This window comes from Sarcophilus harrisii, chromosome 2 (genome assembly GCF_902635505.1).
Source record: "Sarcophilus harrisii chromosome 2, mSarHar1.11, whole genome shotgun sequence".
Classification (NCBI taxonomy): Eukaryota; Metazoa; Chordata; class Mammalia; order Dasyuromorphia; family Dasyuridae; genus Sarcophilus; species Sarcophilus harrisii.
This window is the reverse complement of record NC_045427.1, coordinates 477,201,230-477,225,483: the sequence shown is the minus strand read 5'-3', so window position 1 is coordinate 477,225,483 and position 24,254 is coordinate 477,201,230. Positions and strand designations below refer to the sequence as shown.

At 41.4% G+C, this 24,254-nt stretch overlaps 1 protein-coding gene across 2 annotated transcripts in view; it reads left to right on the top strand.

Annotated features, from left to right (window-relative positions):
* Positions 1-24,254, top strand: part of COL27A1 (collagen type XXVII alpha 1 chain) — a 241,862-nt gene that overhangs the window by 20,592 nt on the left and 197,016 nt on the right. For both annotated transcript variants that reach the window (XM_031954623.1, XM_023494250.2), the window contains exons 4-5: positions 8,440-8,493; positions 13,829-13,882. In XM_031954623.1, coding sequence (XP_031810483.1) covers positions 8,440-8,493; positions 13,829-13,882 — 108 coding nt within the window. The remainder of the gene's footprint in view (positions 1-8,439; positions 8,494-13,828; positions 13,883-24,254) is intronic.

The window sequence follows — 24,254 nt, the reverse complement described above, 5'->3', positions numbered from 1 at the left end:
CTGATCCACTGAGAATGTCCCAGAATAAGTTGGCGATAATTTAGGACAGAAGTCCTGAATTCTTGGAACTGAATCATCAGTTAAATGTTTTCCCACTATATTCTTATCCCCAAATGACTAATATACTTCTAAAGTCTTGGCTCCATCTTCCTTTTCTTTCACCTCAGACACCTGGCTCTTCCCATCCCCCTGCTGGGTCAGGTTTCCTATTGTTTCCTAAATCAGTGTTTCTCAATCCAAACTACTATGGAGACAGTGGTGACACTTTATCTTCTGTTTCTTGGACCCCTTTGTCCATCCCACCTTCAGCAATCAACTATCAGAAGGTAGGGAGCAGAATTAGGGAGAGGAAAGAAGTTTGGGGTGGTAGCAACAGGATAGAAAAAAGAAAACAAGAATGACAAGCTACTTTAATATATATATATATATATGTATGTATGTATGTATATAAAGATGTAAAGAATTTTAGTAATAAAAGAGATGGATAGATAAAGTACTGAACTTGGAGTGAGGGAGACCTGAATTTGAATGCTACTCTTACTAGCCATGTGACCCATGTGACATAGCATTATCATTATCATTAAAGATTTGTTAGAATTCTGATTCTCCCACTTACAAGCTGTGTCATCTTAGACAAATCTCTTTCCCTTCCTGGGTCTCATTGAATAGTTTGGATTTGTATAAGCAGAGGAGCAGCAGGCAGGAACATTCAGAGCATTCTAGGTTACCAAGAACCTTCATTCGTCTTTAAATCTCCTCTCTTGGATGGGAACATCTATCAGGATAGAATGACATCCCCAGAGCTGATGGACTGATTCATCGGCAGGCTGGGCCACTAGACCTAGTTTTCAGGGGGCCAAGGCCACAGCTGCTGCTTCTCCCCTGCCTCGAAATGTACCCATCCCCAGACTCTTTCATCCCCTGCCCAGCCTCTAGAGCTCCCCGCCAGCCTCTCTATTTCAAGTCCTTGTTCCCTGCTGAGTGGACAGTGGCTAGTGCTTGGAATTTCTTGATTTTAAAAACACATTTAATTATTTTTGATAATCATTAGTAATAATATTTATACAGCCTGTCTCTAAAGGAACCAAAGCACTATTTTTTATTGTAACCATATTGTAAATCTTATGGAAAAAATTTACATTACTTTTCAATTATGTAAATGTTCCCCAAGGCCTTGTTTTCTGAAATCCATTTACTCTGTTAAAACAGCACCAGCTAACACACACTGAGGGCATGATCTGTGTTCCTTAGGGAAGGACACAGTCACATGGAGCCCTGTGAGCCTCATCAGACTGGGCGAGGGCATCAGAGGGCCTGGCTTGCATGATGTCAGAGAGACATTGCTCATTTACAATTGCTCTGTGAGGCTAGCCAGAAGATCATAGCATTTACAATTATCAAGGATCTTACTTAGAAATTTCCAGTCATTTTTCAGGTAAGGACCCAGGGAATTAAAGTATGTTGTCGAGGGGTTTATAACTAGTTTGTGTCTGAGCCAGGTTTGTACCCCTTCTGACTCCAAAGGAAGAACTGTAAAATTATCCCATTTTATGAAATGGGGGTTGGGGAATGGGGTAGATGATGGTGAAAAATAAGCCTGGCAAGGTTAAGTGCTTTGCCCAGAGTCATTCAGGGGGCTTAAGGTAAAGCTGCCAAAATGATCCTTTAGAAGTCAAAGAGATCTTTTAAGATCATTCAGTATAACTTTCTCATTTTAAAGATGAAGAAATTGAGGTTCAGAGAAAAACTGAAGGATATAAGCATTTATTAAGTGCCTAATATATGCCAAGCATTGTGTTGGACTCTTTATAAATATTATCTTGATTAACCTTTACAGCAACCCTAGAAGGAAGGTACATTTTACAATTGAGGAAACTGAGGCAGATAGAAGAATCATCTAAGGTCACACAACTGGTAGATAGTTGAAGTCTTTTGGACTTAGGTCTTCCTAACTCTAGACTCAGTGCTCTAATCACTGAGTCTAGTGTGATAGAGCTATCCACTAATGAGTAGAACTACAATAAGAACTGAGGCTTCCTGAACTCAGGAAGGCACGTTTTTCGTTGTACCATATTGTCCCTGAGGTCTTAAAAGGAAGATAATATTTAGACTACCCTGGCTCCAGGCCAGTTTTCATGTTTAGAATCTGCTTTCCTTCTTGTCACGCTCCTCAGCACCTACTCTCTGCAGCAAATACTTTCCACTCCATCCTGCTGTTAGATTTGGGCCTCTAGCCATAAGGTTTCTCTGAGGTTCTTACCACAGTCCAGAGAGACAATTCTTAGATTTATTGGGAGACTAGACTTGCCTAGCTTCCTGAGCCTAACTGGATGGGTGCAGCACTCTTTGTGAAACTACACAGATTTCTATGGAGTTTCTCCTCTGCCTCACTAAATCTCTAGTTCTAGTAATCTCAGCATCCTTTAAAACAGGAAATCATTACAAAATAGTGGATAGATCCCTGAATTTGGAATCAGGAAAATTGAGTTCTAATCCTGATTCTGCCCCTATCTCTATGAACTTGAGTTAGTAGCTTCTTTCTGAACCTCAATTTTTTCACTGGTAAAGTAATAAGTAGGTTGGACCTGTAGTTAAATGTGAGAATGTCCAGTGTTTAGAGTATGATATGAATTCAGCAATTATATTTATGGTCCCTTTCAACTTTAATGGCCTGTGACCTTCAGCTGAGAGATGTTCCATTCAAGATAGAATTAGGCAGAAGTCTCTGTGCAGTTGCACCTTTTACTCATACACAAATATCATAATTATTTTCATTTTACAATAGACACAAGCTCAACCCAGACTTTCATTATTCCGTAGAGACTTTTGCTTGTTTTTGTAAACCAGGGCTAATCTTTATTTGAATAGAAAAGACATGGAATAATGGGTGTGATTTTTATAGATGGAAATGTTTTCATCTATGGAAGTAATGTGACTCACCTAAAATCACCTAGTCATTTAGTGTCAGAGGTGGGGCTGACATTCAGTTCTCTTGACTCTCAATCCTGAATTCTGGTGGCTTGCCCTCCACTTCATTTCCTGATATCATAAAGGTTTGCACTGCCAGCTTGAAAAACTGAAGCAATCAGCTCACTTGCTGTTGATTGGATGGGTTGACCATGTTCTATGAGAACAAAACAGTTCCTTAGCCAACAACCTTATTGGAGGAAGAGGGAGAAGGTCTCTCTAGGTCACCCTGGACATCAGGAAGATTCCAGGGAATGATATTAGCTCCCCTCTGCCATGGATGAGGGACTTCCCCCACAATCTGCACCATAGGGCTAGTGTGAGAAGGGAACTTGACCTTCTTCACCTCCCCTTCCAGGGGTCTTTAGCTCCCATGCTCCCCTCCCACTTTATTCCATGAACAGAGCAGTTGTGCTGTGTGCTGGCTTCAGAGGGCTCGTTGTTTGCTCGAGGTGGAAAAACCCACCCTTGCCTCATGAATCATCAGGGAAGCCACCCCAACTCAGGCTTGGTTCCCTGGAAAGAGATGGCAGCTTTTTTTCCACTGCTCTGAGAACAGGCAGGGTCTCAGATTGGTTGGGGAGGAGGGGTAGCAGCAGAGGGGAAGAAAGGGAACCCAGCCCACTAGCTCCCTTACTTTGAACAAAGTCAGTACTGAAAACTTGACACTCTCAGGCTGAGCCACCATTCAGAGACAGCTCAGAGACCCCTCCCAACATTCCCACAATGACAGATCCATATAGCATTTTAATGGGTAAGAGAGGAGGTTGGGAAAACACAGATGCTGAATCAGGTCAACACTTGAAGGAATTCATTTTTGCCCCAATATCATCCAATGAGCACATATCTGGACTGAATTGGGGATGGCGACTCTCACTTGAGTAATTTCTCTGGCACTTGATGTGTCTGCTCTGGGCAGATGTTGGGTATGAGGTCAGTATCCCATTCAGGGCCTTTTTCTGCCCTGGCTGAAAGTTTGCTCATTTCTTCAGCTGAGGAAGTTTTTGGGTTGAAGATGGGAGGGAGATGCTTGTCCATAGTACCTGAGTGTTGTCATAGACATTGGACGCACTTCATGAGTTGGGTTTCAGGGGTGATTTTGTCCCCAGGTCTGTTGCCATGAGAAAGTCTCATTATTTCCGTCTCTGAAATGGGAATGATAGTTTTTTTTTTTTCCTCTCCCACATTACAGGGATATTGGAAACACATATCAGGGAGAAAAATCTGGGGAAGAAATCTGACATAGTCATTGAGAACTATGTTGTCTAGATTCAGTTCCATCCTTATCCTCAATTAGTTGTGTTTCCATTCTTTGCTCCTTGGAATTTTCCTTCATTTCTGAGTAAAATGGGAGTCTGAACCCCCAAAAAGTGGGTTAATGTCCCCCAAGGTGATCCTGCTCTCACCACCTTCTAGCCTAGACATGACTGAGAGCAACCAAGCAACTGAGCATTTGTAAATCTGTGTAGTCCTACGTCAACTTCCTTAGAAGTACACCCACGGGAAGGAGGTTGGCCAGTGAATTAGACTGGCCCCAAAATACCAGCACATTTTCTTTGGGAAAAGTCTGTGCCAAAGTCCTTTGTAGCTGGAAGTCGTAATTAAAGGAGGGGAATCCAGGAAAGAAAGTCAAGCATTTCATTTCCAGATGTGAGAGGCAAGGATTGTTCTTCCCAAGAGTTAAGTGGGAAAGTAGAGACTTTGAGAAAAGGACTTGACTAAGGTCATACTGTGAAGGAGGGACAAAGACTGGACTACATGGCAGTCCTGGCTCTCAGTCCAGATGTCTGTCTAAGAGACCATGCAGTCTAAATCTCCATTATCTTTCATGTCTCAAATTGGGGATATAGGATGGACTGGTGAGAAGAATGTTAGCCATATCCTTTTTAAAAAATTTACTCTTTCATGAGTGAACACATTGTTGTCTTAACTAAAATTTCCAGGTGTGAGAAATGGAAATTAATTACCAGCCCAGCCATGCTGTATTTATTATACGTTTTTTCTACTTTGAACCAGAAATCTGGGGTATGAGGTAGGTTATTTAAAAACAAAAATCTTTTAAAAGAGCAAATTCCCTTGAGAATAGGAAATTATGGTGCAGAGAAAAGAGGCTAACTTGGAGCCACAATACCTCCTTATTAGCTTTGTCACTTTAGAGAAGTCTCTTCCTCTCTTTGAATCTTGATTTCCCCGCTTGTCACACGGGGAAGACTCCTTCCTTTGTCTCACAAAGTTGATGTGAGAATGAAAAGGATGGTCAATATGAAAGCTTTGGTAAACTTGTCAAAATTATAAGTTACTGTGCACATTTAAGGGGTTATTATTATTAATTTTATTATTATGTTATAATATTTCATTGATCTAAGAAATCCAGATGATGAAATGCCTTCTAGGCATGCAGATCAATACCTGCAAACCTTTGACCTTAGAGAGTTGGCTAGATCACTGGGAGATTAAATGACCTCTCCTGGGTCACATAGCTTGAACCCAGGTGTTCCTGGATCCCAGGCGGGCATTCTATCCACTAAGCCACACCCCCTCTCCTGTTATTGTCATTTCTATTCAAATGAGGATGGGTTCCTACGTTTCTCTGAGAAGCTTTTAGACATATTCTATCAATGCCCGCTCTATCCTCATATTATATTAGGAAAATCCTAGCCCCTACTGCCTAATATGTTGCTGCAGGATATTGGAATGTCCACTGTAGAACTGAAAGATAGAATATTAGAACATAGAACCTGACCACAGACAGGCTGGTGGGTATTATAGCCCTCAGATTGTTGGACTAGAGAACATATTCAAATTGAAAAGAATCTTTAAGAACCTCTTGGGCTTGGCGTGAACTGGATGTTTCTTCTTATATTCTGAATGGGTCTGAAGAGCAGAAAGGGCATCAGAACTCAGACTGTTTCCAAGGCTTTGGCCCTTTAAAAAAGCTGGTTTGTGTTTGGGGGAAAGAGGAGAGGGTGCAGTTGGAACACTGAGTGCCAAGGAGGTGGTCTACAAGGAAGAAACCATTTCAGGAAGAGTGACTGTAGGAGGCATCAAAGATGTCAGCAGGGGAGAAATCAATTGAAAGAGCACAGGGGGAGAAGGTGAAAGGGACTACAGTGGAGACCTAGGAGGGGGACAATTGGAACTTTGGATTATATCATCTATTTGATGCCTTCTTCTAGCGGCTAATGTCGGGTCTAGTTTGTTTTACACTGCTACTGTGGATTGTTGGTCCAATGACTTGCCCTCCAGATTCCTCTAGTGACATTGCCCAGACTGACAGCTGGCACAATTGTCAGTCAGCCAATTAATAAACATTTATTAAGTGTTTGTTATGTCAGGAACTGTGCTAAGCACTGAGGATAGCAAGAGAGATGAGAGATGGTTTCTGCTCTTGAGGAGCTAACAACCTAATGTGGGAAACAACATGTCAATAACTAGAAGATAAATAAGTTAGATACAGATACAGATACATAGTAGATAAATATAACAAGAAAGTAGAGGCAGAGATTGATATAATTATATCTGTATCTAGCTGTGTTGGTCTATGTATGTATCTATGCATCTATCTATCTGTCTATCTATCTATCTATCTCTATCTGTGTTGGTCTATCTGTCTTTATATTTATGTCTGTCTGTGTGTGTCTTTATGTTTGTATTTATGTCTGTCTATGTCTGCTATATGTTTATCTGTTTTTGTTCCATCTGTCTGCATATATCTGTCTATTTCTGTTTATCTGGCTGTGTCTGTGTTTGTGTCTATCTATCTGTGTCTATGTCTGTATGTCTGTCTGTTTCTAGATCTATCTGTCTGCCTGTGTCTGTATCTGTTTGTCTTTATGTCTATCTGTGTCTATTTGTCTATGCCTACCCATCTGCCTTTATCTGCCTGTGTCTGTCTATTTCTGTTTATCTGTCTGTATATCTGTCTGTCTGTCTGTTTCTGTCTTTATCTAGTTATCCCTATCTGTCTATTTCTATTTATTTGTCCATGTGTCTATGTTTGCTTGTGTCTATCTGCTGTCTATCTGTGTCTACGTTTGTTTTTCTCTCTTTCTGTCTCTCTATCTGTCTGAGTCAGTCTGTCTGGGTTGGTCTGTCTGAGTCTGTCCTGTCTGTGCCTGTCTTCATGTCTGTCTGTCTGTGTCTTTCTGTCAGTCTTCATGCCTACCTGTTTGTCTATAACTGTATGCTTGGCTAGTGGGGCAGTAGACCAGAGACAGAGCAGGAGCAGCTTGGGATGGTGAGAAGAGCCCTGATTTGGAAGTCAGGAGCTCTAGGCTCCAGTTTTGGGTCTGCCTTCAACTCACTGTGGGATCTTGGATAATGAGATTTTCTTTGTTTCCTCATCTATTAGATGGAGAGAATAAAGGCAGTCCCCTAGTCTGCCTTGTTCATGGGGTGAGTTAGAAGGATAAAACAAGATCATGTATGCATTGTAAAACATAAGGGGATGGAGAGGGGGAGTGATGACAATCTGGAAAAATGACGATCATTAAGTCAGGGGTAGGACTGTGTTGTTGCTAAGCTTCCTTTTAGTTCTTTATCTATGTTCTTTTGATTCTGGGATATCTTAGCATCTGCCATCAACTCGGTATGTGATCTGGATAATTCACTTGCTGTTGGGTGGTATCAGTCTTTGTCTGTAGTATGGGTAGAATAGCATAAAGAAGCCTCTTTAAGAATTTGGGATTCTCAAAGGGTGTGAAGTAGTGTGCCCCCAATTCTCTCCAGGGTGTTGTGAATTTTGTGGCACTTCCAATCACATGTGCACAGCTGCTCTCCCACTATGCTTTAGTGTGTGGAAATTCTTCATGGCAAAAAATACTAGTGTCATAGTCTATTTTCTATTCATCCTTATATAGCTTGTTTGCACATATTTATTGCTTATTACCTCTCCTTTAGGCTATGAACTCCTTGAGTGCCAGGTCTGACTTTGCCTCTTTTTGCATCCCTAGCACTTTAGCACATTGCCTGGTACATTGTAAGTGATTAATAAATGCTCATTGACTATCTAGTGGGGAACAGAAAGGATCTGAGAACCACTACTTGAGGTGGTTCCTCTCATCTACAAAATGTGGTGGGTAGACTACATGGCCTCTCAGTGCTGTTCCATCTCTGACATTGTTTATTCTAATATTCTACATACTGAGGTTGCTTCTGGCCCTAATATTTGTGTGGTTTTTTTTTTGTTTTGTTTTGTTTGTTTTTGTTTTTTTTTTTCCCTGAGGCAATTGGGGTTAAGTGACTTGCCCAGGGTCACACAGCTAGGAAATGTTAAGTGTCTGAGGCCAGATCTGATCTCAGATCCTCCTGACTTCAGGGCTGGTTCTCTATCCACTGCACCACCTAGCTGCCCTGAATGGTCTCTGTTTTAACACTGTATACATTAAGGTTCCTACTAGATCTGCCTTTCTTGTCTGTGATGCTGTTTGTCACTTAGCAGTATTTAATACTCACTTCTCTCTGTCCTTCTAGGGCCCCCCTGGCTTGCCTGGGTTGCCTGGAATATCAGGCAGAAGAGGACCCCGGGTAAGTGGTTGTCTCTTTCTTTGAAATATTGCCATCTTCTTATCCTAGTGCACTCCTTGTGCCCCCAGGTTTTCTGGCAGGTTCCGAGCAAAGATTGCTCTGTAGAAGAAACCTGCTGGTCATATAAAGCAGCACCCATAAGACACCTTGGTAGTGATGTTGCTGAAATGTGCCTTCCTGGGCCAAGCAACTGCCCCAGGCCACTGACCGAGGCCCTGGAAGACAGAGAGGGATGGCGCTTATTTTTAGCTCATAGCTCGCCAGTATTCCTGGTGAGACAATTACATAAACCCACAGCTCACTCCAGACCTGGCCCCCTGCTCTCTGGGAAGTCGGTTGGTGGAATCCACTCTGGCTGAAGCGATGTTTCCGTTTTCCATTTGTTCTCAGTGCATCCAGCTCCCTGAGCTGCTGTCAGCAGAGTAGCTCCAGGCCAGGCTTGGGCTCATAAGACTGGGAAGGTCAGGGGATCAATGTGGGACTCTTGTGGGAGGAGGTTGGTCATTAGTTTATGGGGCGGGAGCTGTCCCCTCTTGTTTTTGGATAGGACCAAGGGGCTAAAACTGGGAATACTTGTATAATGGAATAATAATAATGATTATAATAACTAGAATTTACATAGATGTTTCTTGCTTGATCCTCACAAAAACCCTGGGAGATAAGCACTACTATTTTCCCCATTTTAAAGATGAGGAAATTGAGGGAAACAGGGTTAAGTGGGTTGCCAACATCAAACAGTTAGTAAGTTTCTGAGGCTGGATTTCAACTCAGGTTTTCCTGACTCCAGATTCAGCTCTCTAACTGCTGTTTAGCCAGCTTTGTGGAAAATCCATCGATTCTTAGAACTGGAAAAGAGCTTTAACTCAACCCTATACATTTTATAGGTTTATAGATTTAAAATATAAACTGACTAAACTGAAGCCACATTGAAGTTTAGTAACTTGCCTGAGATCACCTAAGCAGCTCATGGCAAAGTTGGAGCAAGAACTCAGGTCTCTTGTCCTCTTATTCTCCTTCCCTCCCTCCTTCCTTCCTCCCTTCTCTTGCCTCCTTCCTTGTTTTACTTTCCTTCCCTTTTTTCTTCTCTCTCTGGAGCCTGTAGACTCTTGTATATAGATTTCAGATTTTAAGGGATCTATGAACATGAATGGGAAAAAATTAAAGTTTCATTTCTAATCCTATATATTTTGTTTTATAAATGTAAAACATTACTGTGCAAAAGAGGTGTGTAAGCTTTACTTGACTGACAAAGGAGTCCATGATGCAAAAAGGTCAAGAACTCCTGCTCTGGGTCAATCCATTTCGTATGCTGGGGAGTTTTTCTCCCCATTTCTCCCTCCTGCTAGAATTCTGCCATTCCATAGGCCAGGGTGGGCTGAGTGGGTAGATGGGGGAAATCCCTTATCCCTCCCCCACTCTAATTTTTAAGCTGAGGCATTTATGGAAACAGTTTGTTTGGCCTCCTTTCAAATATTTTGTTCATTTCTCAGTGAGGCAGAGGCCTGTATCATCCCTAACACCACCCTCCCCCCCCCCCAGCTCTCTTTTCCCCAGAATGCATTGATTCCCTAGAATGAACTGGTTCTACATGATTGGGTCTTAGTTTACTGGGTTAAATAGATAAAGGTTCTGAGGGGGACTTGGTGTAATGGAAAGACTAGGGAGCCAGGAGTCAGGCTCATAGAATCTCAAGAACTAGAAAGGGACATCGGTGGTCAAAGCAGAAGGCCTTGGATGAATCCTGGAGGACAATACTTTTATAAGCATGGATAAGTCATCTTATCAAACCAGGTAACAGATAGCTAGGTAAGGCAGCCAGTAGAGTATTGTTGCTGAAGTCAGGGAGACCTGAGTTCAAATCCAGCCTCAGACACTTAACACTTCCTATCTGTGCGACCCTGGGCAAGTCACTAAGTTGTATAGTATGAACATTGGCTACACAATATTATCCCTCACACATCCATAATGTGGGATCCACAAATATGTACAGCAGCTCACATCTTCAGTGCTACAGGGTCCTATAATACCTTCTTGAGCACTACCCCTCATCCCCTTGCACAGAATCTTTGCTGGGAAGGTCTTCCATCTGGGGTACCTGGTTCTGCTTTTTTCTATATCTCAGTTCTAGGACTAGGACTTTGAACTAATAGTCAGGTCTCTTCTGTTATATGCTACAAAACTGCTCCCTGTCCTTAATGTTTCAATTGCATTTCTGTTTCCATGTCTATCTACAGAGTATGTGTCTCTGCTCCATCTTGAATGTGGTAACTCTTCCTGATGGAGTAACTCCACTGAGAGATCCCATGGCTAATGGGCAGAAGGAGAAAAAAATCTCCTTCTCTGCTGCCTTTTGATTAGGTGCAGGAGTCACACTCAGTGTGGCTGGTCCCTTCCGCAGCTAGACCTTGACTGCTTCTTGGGTTGGCAGGCTGACAGGGTTTTGGCTAGTCATCAAGCAACCAATGAAAATCTGCCCTTCTAATTCCATCAGGGAAAGCTCCTTCATACCTCATAAAGGGATAATAAGGTGTAGACATTTCTTTGCACTTCATTTACATAACAGCAACTCGTTATTTCTGTTATGAATAAGTGAATTGGGGGAAATGAAATCCTTCCACACACAATCCCCTCCCCATTACATTTATTGTTGTTGTTATTTCTGGCATTGAAAATTGATTGTTTTAAGGAAACTTCTAGGGTTATACTATCATAGCTTTAAAATTGGAAGGGACATGAATGTCACCTACTCTAACATTTTATAGATGAGTCCAGTGAGACCAGAGAAATTAAAATCATAAAAGCAGTCATTAGCAGAACTGGAATTTGAACTCAGGTCCTATTACTCCACCTCTAGCACTTCTTTCCATTATACTATGCCTTCTCCCCAGACACAGGGGAGGGAGTAGATATTATTAGATTATCAAACTTTCATGACTGAATAACCTTGCCACACAGGAATGTCCTTTCTTGTCAAGTACAGAAAGGGGAAAAATCAGAGCACAGAATCGATTATAATAATTGATCAGGAATGAACTTATTTCAGATAAGGAGACGTGGAAGGGGATACCTGGCTGAATATGACAGACTCTAAGCTATGGAGCTAACTTGAGTGAACCCAAAGAGGAAGCAAGCTCAGATGATACTCAATTTGTTTAGATATTAGCAGCCAGAGGTGAGGGCAGTCTTGCTAGAGGCAGGAGGACATACAAAATGACCTACTGAAGTTCCTTCCAGGATGTTTTCCTGTGACAATCTATTGTGATGATTCAATTGTATGTCTGATAGAGGACTTGGATTTTGGGCAGATGGTAATAATTATTCAGACCATAGGGCAAGAATCCAGGTTGTTAGGGCTCTGTTTATACTAGGCCTGGAAGCTTTTTATGCATAGGGACCTTTCTGGAGAAAGTGGCCTGAAGCAAGATCTAACCATTTCAATAGGGTGTGGAAAAGTATTAGAAAGATGTCGATCCCTTTAGGGTGGTATAAACCAACAAATGAATTTAAGTCATTCAATCTGTCCATCTAGTTTTTATGAGCACCAACCAGGCTTACATTTCCTGTGGCATGGGGGATACAAAGAAAAAGAAAACATTTTCCTTGTCTTGAAATAATAACTGACATTTATATTTAGTTTTAAGTTTTGCAGTGTTTATCTCATTTCTTGTTTTATTTGATTCTTAAAGTCACCCTGCAAGGAAAGTGCTACAAATATTTTTATTCCCTTTTTTACAGATGGATAAAACTAAAGTTGATAACCAAAGAGGTTAGATGACCTCTTTGAGGTATTCAACCCAGGTTTTTCTGACTTTAAATCTTGCATTTGAGCTAACACCAATCTGTTGGAAAGACAAGGCCAAATTGTCAAGGACAAACTATGTGATATAAACCATGTGGTAGAAGATCAGAAAATAGAAAGATCCAACTACACTTGAGCAGTTAAGAGACCTCAGCCTGGAGGACTATAGTTTCTCCTCTGTCCTTATCCTTTATTGCTGAGTTTACCTGGAGAAAATGTTATGGAAATGAGGAAAACAAACAAACCTCTGGAGAAAAGGATTTCTTGTCCCTTTCCACATCATATCCAAGTTTCCCTCTAGTTCTTACAGTCTATAAGTCCTTCTTGGAGGAGGAGAGACTTGAATTTGACCCTGGAGAATGAATAGAATCTGCATTGGAAGAGTTTGGTCAGGGCATTTCAAGCAAAGATGTGCTGTTAAAGGCAGAAGAAAGTAAATAGTGAAAGGTCTGTCCTGGGGAGCAAAGGACAGAGGTGGCAAAGTAAAGTAGGACTGGCATATGAAGAGCTCTAAATGTTAGATTGAAGAATCTTTTCTGTGTGCTACTGATGCATGAGGACAAGCATGAGGCTAGAAGAGTATACAAGAAGTTGGAGGTAGTGAACATGAAGCTATAGCCATCCTTATGTGCCCTTTTATGCAGCAAATCTCTTCTAGAAAGATGAAGAGACACTTGATTAGGGGCTTGAATTTAAGAGTTGGGACTTGTAGATTATAGCTTCTATCTTGGGCTGAGGGAAGTTTTAGATATGGGGGGAAAAGAGCAAGTTGAGTCATGCTTTCTACACAGGAAAGGGACCAAAATGAATAATGGTCAGTCTCTTGAACTCCACTCCTGAGATGACAGGTTAAAAATCTAGAACTTGATGGAACAGACAAGCCAAGGCAACAAGAACTAAGTGTTAACTATGAGCTAGGCATAGTACTAAGCACTGGAGATACAAAATAAGGCAAAAAATAGTCCCTGCTCTCAATTAGCTCACCCTCTGATGGGGGGGAGAGGGGGGGAGACAACATGCAAACAACTATGTACAGAAAAAATATATATAGAATAAATTGGGGGTAGATTTCAAGGTAGTCTGCAAGTCTTTTGGAAGCTGGTCTTGAAGGAAGCCAGGAGGTAGAGATGAGGAAGGAGGGAGTTCCTTGTATTGGACACATCCAGGGAAAATTCTTCAAGTGGGGAAACAGTGTTTTGCACAAAAACCACACTGTGTTATACACTATGTGGAGGGAAATAAGGTATAAGAAGACTGGAAAGGTAAGTATTACTAAGGGACCAGGTTATGGATAAGTAGTAAAATCCCCTCATTTTACAGATAAGGAAACAAAGGCTTAGGATGGATTAATGCGCAGTAAATAAGCAGCCAAGAAAGATAGAATTGACCCCTGGCCTTCTATCTCATGAACTGGTGATCTTTCCACAGTACCACCAATACCCTTGGCTTGATATTAGAAGAAGCCACTGGGTACCACCATGAGTAAATTAGACAGAATCTATTTTCCTCTAACTTTTCTTTTCTTTTCCTGTTCAGGGTCCCCCTGGGCCTCATGGAAACCCTGGGCCTCCTGGCTCTCCTGGTGCAAAGGTAGGTATTTGTTGCCAGGGAGGTATGATTATTCCCTTCATTTGGAGGAGAGAATGGAAAGGGTCTAGGCCAGGGTATCCAAGCTTATTTTGTGAAGGTTGCAGATATCTTTACAGTTGGTCCAAATTTTTCAGTATGACAAATAATTTAAGTCTACTAGTTCATCTGTGTCCTATGTACTAACAAGTTAATTAGATAATTTTTTTTTTGTTTTTGCTAAAAAAAATTTCAGGTAGGTGAACTGCATTTGAGTTGTAGGCTGTGTACTGTATGTCTAGGACAGAGGGTAGGAATTCCGAACTTGAGGTGAACTGTTTAAAAATAGATGACTATTTCAATATAACTGGTTCTTTTGTAATTCTATTAGATTTTACTCATTATATAACAAGTATTCCATTTTATGCAGTTAAAAGCAGTATTCTGAGAAGGGGGTCCCCAGTCTTCACATGACCCAAACAAGATTAAGAATCCCTGGCCTAGGGTGGCAACAACTAGAACAGATCCTGGCTAGTCCATCAACTCTTGCTCTGAGAAACTGCTGCCTTTTAAAGCAGATATCTGATGTGTTCTGTGCCATACAACCTCTCTGCCTGGGGTCAGGGTGGGAATGGCAGCTAATGTCAGCTGGACATTTCTTAGACACTAGAGGGGAAAGATAGTTTAGTTGGGAGACTGGACACTTTGCAGCATCCAAGGAGGTTCGAAGTAGTATTGCCACCTTGGGAACTGGACTGATCCCCCCTCCAGCTTGAAAAGAAATCAGCTTCTCTGAGCTGGGGCATCTGTTTTGCATTGGGAAGGTTCTCCCAGTGAACGTTACATCTTCGTGTGACCCAGAGTGTTGCCTCATCACTGCTCTCCAGATTACATTTGGAGGGTGAGTCTAATCATTTATGGTCCTTCAGCATGAGAAAAGCACAGGAATACACACAGACAGACAGGCAGAAAGAGCTATGCTGAATGTCAGGGACTAGAGTGCTTTCTCTCTGTCTGTCTGTCTGTCTCTCTCTGTCTCTGTGTATGTCTGTATCTCTCTTTCTGTCACTTTTCTCTGTGTCTGTCTCTGTCCCTCTGTGTATATCTCTGTCTTCCCTCTTCACCCCTTTTCTATCTCCCTCCTTTCTTTACCCTCTCTCTTCTTTCTCTTTTTTTCTCTCCCTTCTCTTCTTCCTTTCTCTCTTCTTTATTTCTTTGTTTCTTCCTCCCCTTCCTCCATCCCTCTCTCTTTCCTCTCCCTTTCCTCCCTATCTCTTCTTTCTTCTTTTTTCCTCCTCCTTCTTCCCATCCCTTTGGCTCTGTGGCTTCCAGATTGCTGATGGAAGGGAAAGACCAAGCTGACTCATTTGGAGATCCTCTCTTCCTGTCTGATCTGCAGAAAGGGGCTTCAGAAATCTCTCTTCTTTGCATGGGCAGATGACCAAGTTCGGGTTTTTACTTCAAGCTCTGCTTTTTGCTTTTATGGGTTTTTTTAGCTCAAATTTCCTGACCACATTGTAGAATGAGATAAAACTGTACCATAGTTAGGAAGAAAAAATAATGTTTTGTCTTCAACTCTGGTGATATCTGGGTCTGGCTTAGTGTAGTGGAAAGGGCACTGCATTTTGGAAGGAGAAGACTGGTTCAAACCCCATTTAAACTAATTACTATGGGGTATATCAGTCAAGAATCAATGTAAAAAAGAACAGTGGATTTGGAATCAAAGAAACTGAGTTCATATCTTAACTCTTTCTTATTATTTATGTTACCTTGGCAAGTCCCCTCAGTTTCCTCATCTATAAAATGTGGGGTAGCTCTGGATGGCCCCAAAGGTACCTTCCAGTTTTGATATTCTATGGTCATGGTAGCCCATGACAAGCCCTTGGTATAGACTTAATGATTATCAGAGCTAGAAGGGACCTTGAGAAATCATCAAGTCTAGTCATCCTTCTCATTTAAAGAAGAAGAATTTGAGGTCCAGTGAAGGAAAGCAACTGAACCCATGATTCTTCAGCCAGTAAATGGAGTGGCTGGCACTAGCTTCTGGCTCTATCGGTGGCACCCTTTGCCTTATGTCACTCCTGGCTTAGCATATACCTTCCCAGTTATAGTGTTCCATTCTAAAGGCTGGATATTAAGTTTAGATTACTTTGGGGAAGACTGAAAAGACTGAAATGTTTTATGTCTATTTACAGATAAATATATAATCTATCAGGAAGGGAAACTCAGAGGCAGAAGGATGGATGATGTCATATGTGGGAGCATCATAATAATAGGAGTTTGAGGAAACATTGGAGATCATTCAATCTTATCACCTCACATAGAAATAAGAAGGTGGAACCCTAGCAGAGGATATTGACTTGCCTAAAATCTTGCAAGCAGAATTTGAACACTTTGAGTTTTCTACTGTAGCATGCTAGTAAATGTAGTGTTCTTCTTGAAGACTTTCCTGCAGCGGTTGCTTTCCAAGGCTCATTTCTACAGCCAGAGAGAGATTCCCCAATTGCTACACCCTCCTCCCCCGCTTCCTCCTCCCCCACCCAGCTGTGCACTTCTCTCTGTGAATGTGCCATTCGCTTGGGCCCCTGACTTACAGAGGCACCAGCACTGGCAGGCTGGCAGGCCGGTCTGCCTCACCCACCAGCATATGTGGCCGATGGGGGAAGCCAAGGCAAGACGGGGCTGGGCAGCCACTTAGCAATCAATTTTGGAAAGTAGCTGGCTGGTGTGGCCGGGGAGGAGGGGTAAGGGGTGGGTGGGGACCAACTGGGGGATTGCTGCTAATAGCTGAAAGTGAGTCCAAATGGCCCAGCTTACAGTCTTGTGCCTGTGTACTTTGGACTGCCAGGCAAGAAGACTTCAGTCCTTTATAATTTTTAATAGATAAGGGCGAGGATTCTGGGAACAAAAGCGTAGGAGGTGTTTCTCCCACTGGGCTGTGTCTCCAGCCAGAAGGAGCTGTGTTGTTCTTCTGCTGGGGTCAGCCCTTTCCTGATGAACTTAGTCTTAATAATCATAGCTCACCATGGACCATAGTTCATTGTGGCATTTCACAGTTTGTGAAGCACTAGAATACATTATTTTGTGCATTCTTCATAATGGCCCTATCTGGTTGGTAAAGAATATCATTCTTGCCTTTTTACTGATGGGGAAATCAGAAGGGTTAAATATAACCCAGGGTCCCATTCAGTCTGCATTCACCCCAGCAGAGCCAGATTTTGGACTTGGCTAGTGGTATAACTGGAACTCAATCCCAGTCTTTTGTCTCCAAATGAAGTAGTTTTTGTTGTTTTGCTTTTTGTTTTAAATTCTGACTCCAGATTAAGGGGTTTACATTCTGGCTTTAAGACTAACAAGTCATGACATTTGCCCTTTGTTCCCCCAGCTGCTTCTGGTCTATATCTTGGAGGGAGGATGGACCAGGAGAAAAAGCTCAGCAGATGTACTGATGAGCAAAGCTGAATCTGCATGTCTAGAAGGGAAGCTTCCTCTTCCCATCTATAGTCCCAAACCTCCTGGTGGAACTAAGCATTAGCAATATATGTGGCCCTGGGTGAGCATCAGTCCTGATGCTACTGGCAGATGTCCATGATCCGTCACTGTGGAGAGATGAGTGGGAGCCTTCCAGCAGGTCGATGGGGCTTGGGGCAAAAGGTTTGAGGATATGCTGCATTTTGATGGGGAGGCACAGCTCACCACACATGCACTAAGAACTATGGATGAGACACAGTCCTTCCTCTTGGGGTGGTAGACACCTGGTCTTTGGCACAGAACTGGCCCCTTTTTTCAGGAAACTCTCATTCTGATGGCGGAAACATGCTTAGGGAAACAGTGAGGTTGTGAAAAAAAACCCTAATTTTAAATTCAGAGCACCAGGATTTCAAACCCGGTGTCACCAAGGGCAAATTAACCCAAGGCCTTGGTTTCCTTATCTGTAAAGTAGAGTGTGTGTTTTGGGAATAGAGTTAGACTAGATGATTCCTGAACTTCCTTCCAACTTTAAATAGATCATGTAATAGGTGTTGGAGTCCCTGCAAACCCATCTCCATGCATGTTTCCTTTGGGTGTATTCCAATCCCATGCAATCATTTAACTTTTCTGAGCTTCAGTTTATTCATCTGTAAAAGAAAGATAATAATGCTCATAATATCATCTTTACAGGGCTGGTGTAAGGATGGTGGTTTACAATATCCTAAGATTATGTAAATGTGACTTGTTGTTAGGGTCACCTTGGCTTCTTAGCTCAGATAGTTTAGTCTGTCTTTGGTAGAGGCTCCTTAGGCCTTGGCTGAACTAGAGAAATAGGGTTTGTTGTTCTGGGGAGCTGGGAGAAGAGGAGGGAATGTTGGTTGATGTTGGTCTCAGTTTCCTATTCTTTCAGTGGCGGTGAGGCTATGAGCCTCAACCCTGTAGGAATCTACAGAGATGGCCAGTTTTAAAGCCAGGTTCATTGGGGATCAATTACCTATCTGGTTCTGATCTTATCTTCCATGGTCATCTCATGCGATGGAATATAATAGAACAGATATTCATTAAGCACTTCCAGTGTGCATTATATTGTGTTTGGTGATGTGACAGATACAGAGTAAAATAAAACAAGGCCTTTGCCATCAAGGAGCTTACACAAAAATGAAATTTCTTGACCTCTCCAAGCCTCAGTTTCCTATTTTGAAAAGTAAAGAGTTTGGACTAATTGATGCCTAAGATTTCTTCTGATTCAGTTTTAACCCTTTCCATTCTGAGGTTCTTTCTGATTTGATATCTCCTTTGCTTTCCTACAGTTTAGGGAAATCTACTTTGTGTCATTGTTTTTGATTTCTTACCTCAAAATTATGTTCTATAGTTCTTTTCTTTCAAGGATTGTATTGAAGTGCCATATTCCTTTTCTATTCATCCCTTTTGTGAGGTGCCAGAGAACTGTAGAACCCATGTTTCTACTCTTTACTATTGTCATTTTGGGTGACTGATTCTCAAGCTGAATTTAGCAGTTTGGAGCGAGATGTTCATGAGGCAGCTTGACAAAGCCACAGAAAGAAGAGCCCCTTCATCTTGGACTGAGGATGGGTTGATCCAGGCCCAAGTTTTTGATCATGGAAAATACTACCTGGCATTGCAGCTGCTTTTCCGATCTCCTAGCAAACAAAATGATTTCAGACCTGGAGAGTTTTCTTCCTACATCCCAGTATAGAGTCCTGGAAGAGCCATCTTTCTCCATGGCCGACTCCCAGGGCTAAAATATTAGACCATTTCCCAAAATGCAACCCAGTTTCCTGGTTCATACTAGGATGGAGGAGGAGGATTTTCCATGTTTCACTGGGGATTGTGGTTTGGCACCATTAGTAGTGGAGATGGAAACCTTTAGCTTTGGGCTGTGGACTAGGTGGCAGAGGTTTAAAATAGATGGGTCCCCAGAGGCCAGGTTGCTGAACACATCTGTGGTCTTGACTTTGGCTGAGTTAGGGTTTTATGCCCAATGATGGTAGAGAGGGAGTTACAGCTGGGAGCAGGTAGCAATGGGACATCTGGTTACGAGGACAGCCCCCCTAGAGAATCCAGAAAGAAGGAGCCCTCAGACAACAGCCTCCACTTCGATAAAGGCTGTGTACATGGGGAGATTAGTTGCATGACTTCACTTACTATTTGGCAGCCCTTGCCGGCCTTCATTCACAATTTGCCCCGATACATCTGTAATGAATCAGTGGCGTTCCATGCCGCCAGCCGCCAAGAACACGTTCCCCTGCTGGAGAAAGCTGGAAGGAATGGAGAAAATAGGTTGGAGGGCTGGGCTAGAGACAATGATGAGGGAGGAGGGAGGCTTGGCAAGGATTGGGGAGACGGGGATTGGGATAGGAATAATTATGACTCAAGGAGGTTCTACTACTTGACTTTCTGAGATCTGCCCCCTTAGCTCAGAGCTGGAAGGGCCTGTTAGCTCAGTGGCACTTTGGCTGAGCTTGGATGAGCGCTCTGTGAAGATGCTGAGGATGCATAAAGTCCATCAGCGGTAGCCACATATCCCGGTGTCAGCAGACAGGTCTTGGGGATAGGGGATTCTGGACTCAGAAGGGGACAGGCCTGGTTCAAGTCTGAGTACAGTGATTGCCCAAGATCAGGATCCCGCTCAGTTATTTCTGGCCCCTCCAACCTCCCCTTCTTGCAGCCTTTCCTTCTCCTGTGGAGCTCTTTTCTTCCACTCCTTTGACCCTAGAATCTTTATTTCCCTCCTGCTCTATCTGAAGAAAAGCTTTGGAATATACTCCTACTGAGTAGCACCTGACAAGTAGAACAATGTGGTATCTTTCTTTTCCTAGGCATATTCACATGGATTTCTAATAATAGAATTTCAAAAAGACACCTGGGGAGGTACCTTTGGAAGAATAGACAAACATATATGTCTTTAAAATGTGGCGTGATTACGTGTTAGTAATAGTAATCATGGTTTTTAGATCTGAAAGGTCTAGCTCATGTCTACCAACCCTCTCATCTTGCCTATAAAAATGAAGTCATCTGCCTTAGGTCATATGGGCAGTAAATAACAGAGCCAGGATTCTTCTTAGTCTTTTTAATTAAATTTTTTTTTCATTCTTAGTCTTATTTCTAAACTTGCAGAGTCTAAATGACTTGTCCAAATTCACCTGGCTAGTAAGTGGTAGAAAGGGACTCCCTTAAACCTGAGTTTTCTGGCACTAAGTCCTTTTTCTACCACACTGCATATATTCCAAGACTACGGGGGGCCTTTTCTCCATTGCTCCCCCATTGTTTGCATTGTTTTCTCTTTGCTTGTTCCCTCTTCTTTCCCCCATGTCCTATTCTTTTTTCTTTCCCCTGCACATGATTTTGGAATTCTCATTGGGATGTTCCCTTGGCATGCCCTCTTGGGACTAAGGTGTCCTAGTGGCCTAGAAAATCCCCCTTAACTGGCAAGGGGAGGATGTGTGTGTGTGTGTGTGTGTGTGTGTGTGGAGAATCTGGCATCCTTTTTTTAGCCATTAATAAATCTTCAGTAACACAGGAGCAAGCTCTGAGATGTGAACATAAAAGGCATTGGAACCGTGGGTGGACTTAGCCAACAGGAACAGAGTTTGGGGGATAGTGATGGGGGGCAGAATGTAGTTTAAGGTTGTAGAACAGAAGTATGCAAAATGCCCAGGTTCAGTAGAAACAAATAACCTGGAATGAATCAGTGTAAAAAGCTTGGAAGTTAATAGACATTATTATTATCTCCATAAGAAAAAGGAAGCTAGCAGAGATTATATTATTTGCCCAGGGTTGCATAGCCAAGTATCTGAACTAGGATTTGAACTCAGATATTCTGAATGAGTCAGAAAACATTCCATTGTGCTGTAGAGATGAGAAGTTGGAATAGCTGAGCTCAAAAGAAGGAAGAGAAACTAATGTAATATTCTTGGCTTGAGATAAAGTGGAAAAACCTGGATGTGATCTTTAAAAAATAAATTTTTATTGATATCTTCATTTTACATCATGTGAGCTTCTCGTTGTGTCTCTCCTTCATCTCCAGAGAGCCATCCCTTTACAATAAAAGAATAAAAAGAGCAGAATGGAGAAAACATTTCAGCAATCAATCAGTCAGTCAACAAGTATTTATTAAGCAGGTACTATCTCTTCTTGTCGCTTGCTTCAAAGGAATCTGACATTCTACACATCATTCCACATCCCTCATCTCCATCTCTGCAATAAATGGTAGAATCATGCCTTCTTGTGTATCTTCTTTGGGGCTTGGCTGTTATGAATGCACAGCATATCTCTCTCTCTCTCTCTCTCTCTCTCTCTCTCTCTCTCTCTCTCTCTCTCTCTCTCTCTCTCTTTCTCTCTCTCTCTCATATTCCATTAGATTACTGGACCAACTTGTTTATCATTCCCCAAATGAAGACCATCTATTTTGTTTCTAATTTTTTACTACTCCAAATTTTGCTACAATTTTGATGGATATGAAGACTTTCTTTTTTATTAGTGATCTACCTTTGGGGTATGAGGCCAGGCCATAAGCAACTTTGAGTCAAAGGATGTAGTCACTTAAAAAAATAAGTTTTTATTGATGTCTTTTTTTCTACATTGCCATATTTTTCCTAGTATCCTTCCTCTTTCCCTTCCAGAGAACTATTCTACATAACAAATAGTAACCAACAGTAAAGAAGAGGAAAAATTGACATAAATACATAGAAAAAATATGAAAACATATATGATGTGCAACATTTACAGACCTCCAAACTTATCTGTCTTCTTATATTTCTTATTTCAAATCATGCTCGATCTTTATCATTTCATTACATCCACTTTTGACTTTTTAATGTGGTTGTTGTTTTCATTTGTATTGTTATAGTCATTGTGTGGTGTAGCTAGGTGATAAGTAAAGTGGATGGAGTTCTGGTCTCAGTTAGGAAGCCCTGTGTTAAAATCCAGCCTTAAACATTTACTAGCTATGTGTCTCTGGGCAAGTCACTTAATTCCTATTTGCTTCAGATATTCATCTATAAAATGGAGACACATTGGAGAAGGAATTTCTTACAGCAGAGTAATATTTCATTGTATTCTTATACCACAGCAGGTTTAACCATCTCCCAGTTAATGGCTATCCAGCTTGTTTCCAGTTCTTTGCAATCACAAAAGTGTTGCTACAAATTTTTTGGTATATGTGGCAGGGGAAATGTGTATATGTTTGTGGGGAGTGGTTCTTCTCAATGGCCTCCGTGAGGTATAAGTTCTGGAAGCATAAAGGAGATCTCTAGGTCAAAAAGTATAGACATTTTGTCACTTTCTTTACATTACTCCAACTTGTTTTCCAAAATAGTCATATTTATATGCACTAGTTTGCCTATTTTCCTTCGTTTCTCCCAATATTGACTGTTGCCATTTTTTGTCATCTTTGTCAATTTGCAGAATGTGAGTTTGTAAACTCAGGATTATTTTGATTTGGAATTCTCTTATTATTAGTAATTTGAAGTATATTTGCATGAAGCTATTAAGAGTTTGCAGTTTTTCTTTTGAGAACTATATATATTTTTGATGGCATATTTACTGGAGAATGGTTTTTGGCCACATGTGCATGTGTGTGTATAAAAATATACCACGTAAATATATACATATATGTATATTAAATATAATATGTCTTAATTATGTATCTTAGATACCAAATTCTTTTACTAACTAAAAGGAAAAAACCATGAGAAAGAAAGAAAAAGAAAGATAGAAAGGAAAGAATGAAAGAAAGAGAGAAAGGAAGGAAGGAAGGAAGGAAGGAAGGAAGGAAGGAGGAAAGGAAGGAAGAAAGAAAAAAGAAAAGAAAGGAAGGAAGGAAGGAATATGTTAAAACACATCCTATCCTTTACCCTTCAATTCTTTCGCAGGATATCTTCCCTTCATTAGTTCCCCCCTTTATCCATTTTGACCCCTTAGTGAACTAATTTAACCATACATTGTCCTTCTTTCTTGAATTCTTGGCTTCCTCATAATTTCACTGATTGTGCCCTGCTGAACCTCTATCTTAGCTCACCAGTCATCACCTTTGCTCCTTTATATCATGCTGAAAAACAAAGGTGGAGAAAAATCGTACAACTGTTATGAGTCCATTCTAAATTTGTTACCCAATTTCACATGGCCCTCACTGCTACTTGGCAATCCTTCTATATCTCTCTTGTCAACTCATTATCTCACTTTACACAACAACTCATGTAGCTCTTTCCATCCTAAGATCTCCTATGACTTCCTCTTTCCTCTCTACCCTGAGGTGAGAACCCTACCTCATATTTTACAACAAAATATTTGAAACCATTCTCTGTGAGCATCTTTCCCATCTTCTATCACTCAGATACCTTCTGCTACTCTCTCCTCCATTGCCCTCTAGGATTAATTACAAAATGTTCTTTTTGACAGAAGACTTTGAAACCTTCCATAACCTTACCCCTTCCTACCTTTTTTGGTGTTCTTATCCTTTACTCCCCAACATATATTCTTCAATACACTGACACTGGCTTCCTGACTGTTCCACAAATAAGAGAGATACTCCATCTCTCAGCTCCGGGCATTTTCTCTACCTCTGTCCCATTCTGGAATGCTCATCCTCCTCATCTCTGCCTTCCTTGGCTTTCTTTAAGTGCCAGATAAAATCCTACCCTCTATAGGAAATCTTGACCAATACCTCTTAATTCTAGTGCCTTCCCTCTGTTGATTATTTCCTATTTATCCTATATATAGTTTGCTTTTGGACATGTTTATTTGCATGTTACTTCCTCATTAGATTATAAGCTTTTTGAGAGATCTTTTGCCTCTTTTTGTATGTCCAGTTCTTAACATGGTAACTGGCATATAGAAAATACTTAACTATTTAATTGACTAATTGATCCTACCCATAGAAAAGTATATGATCTGTTTCTTTTCT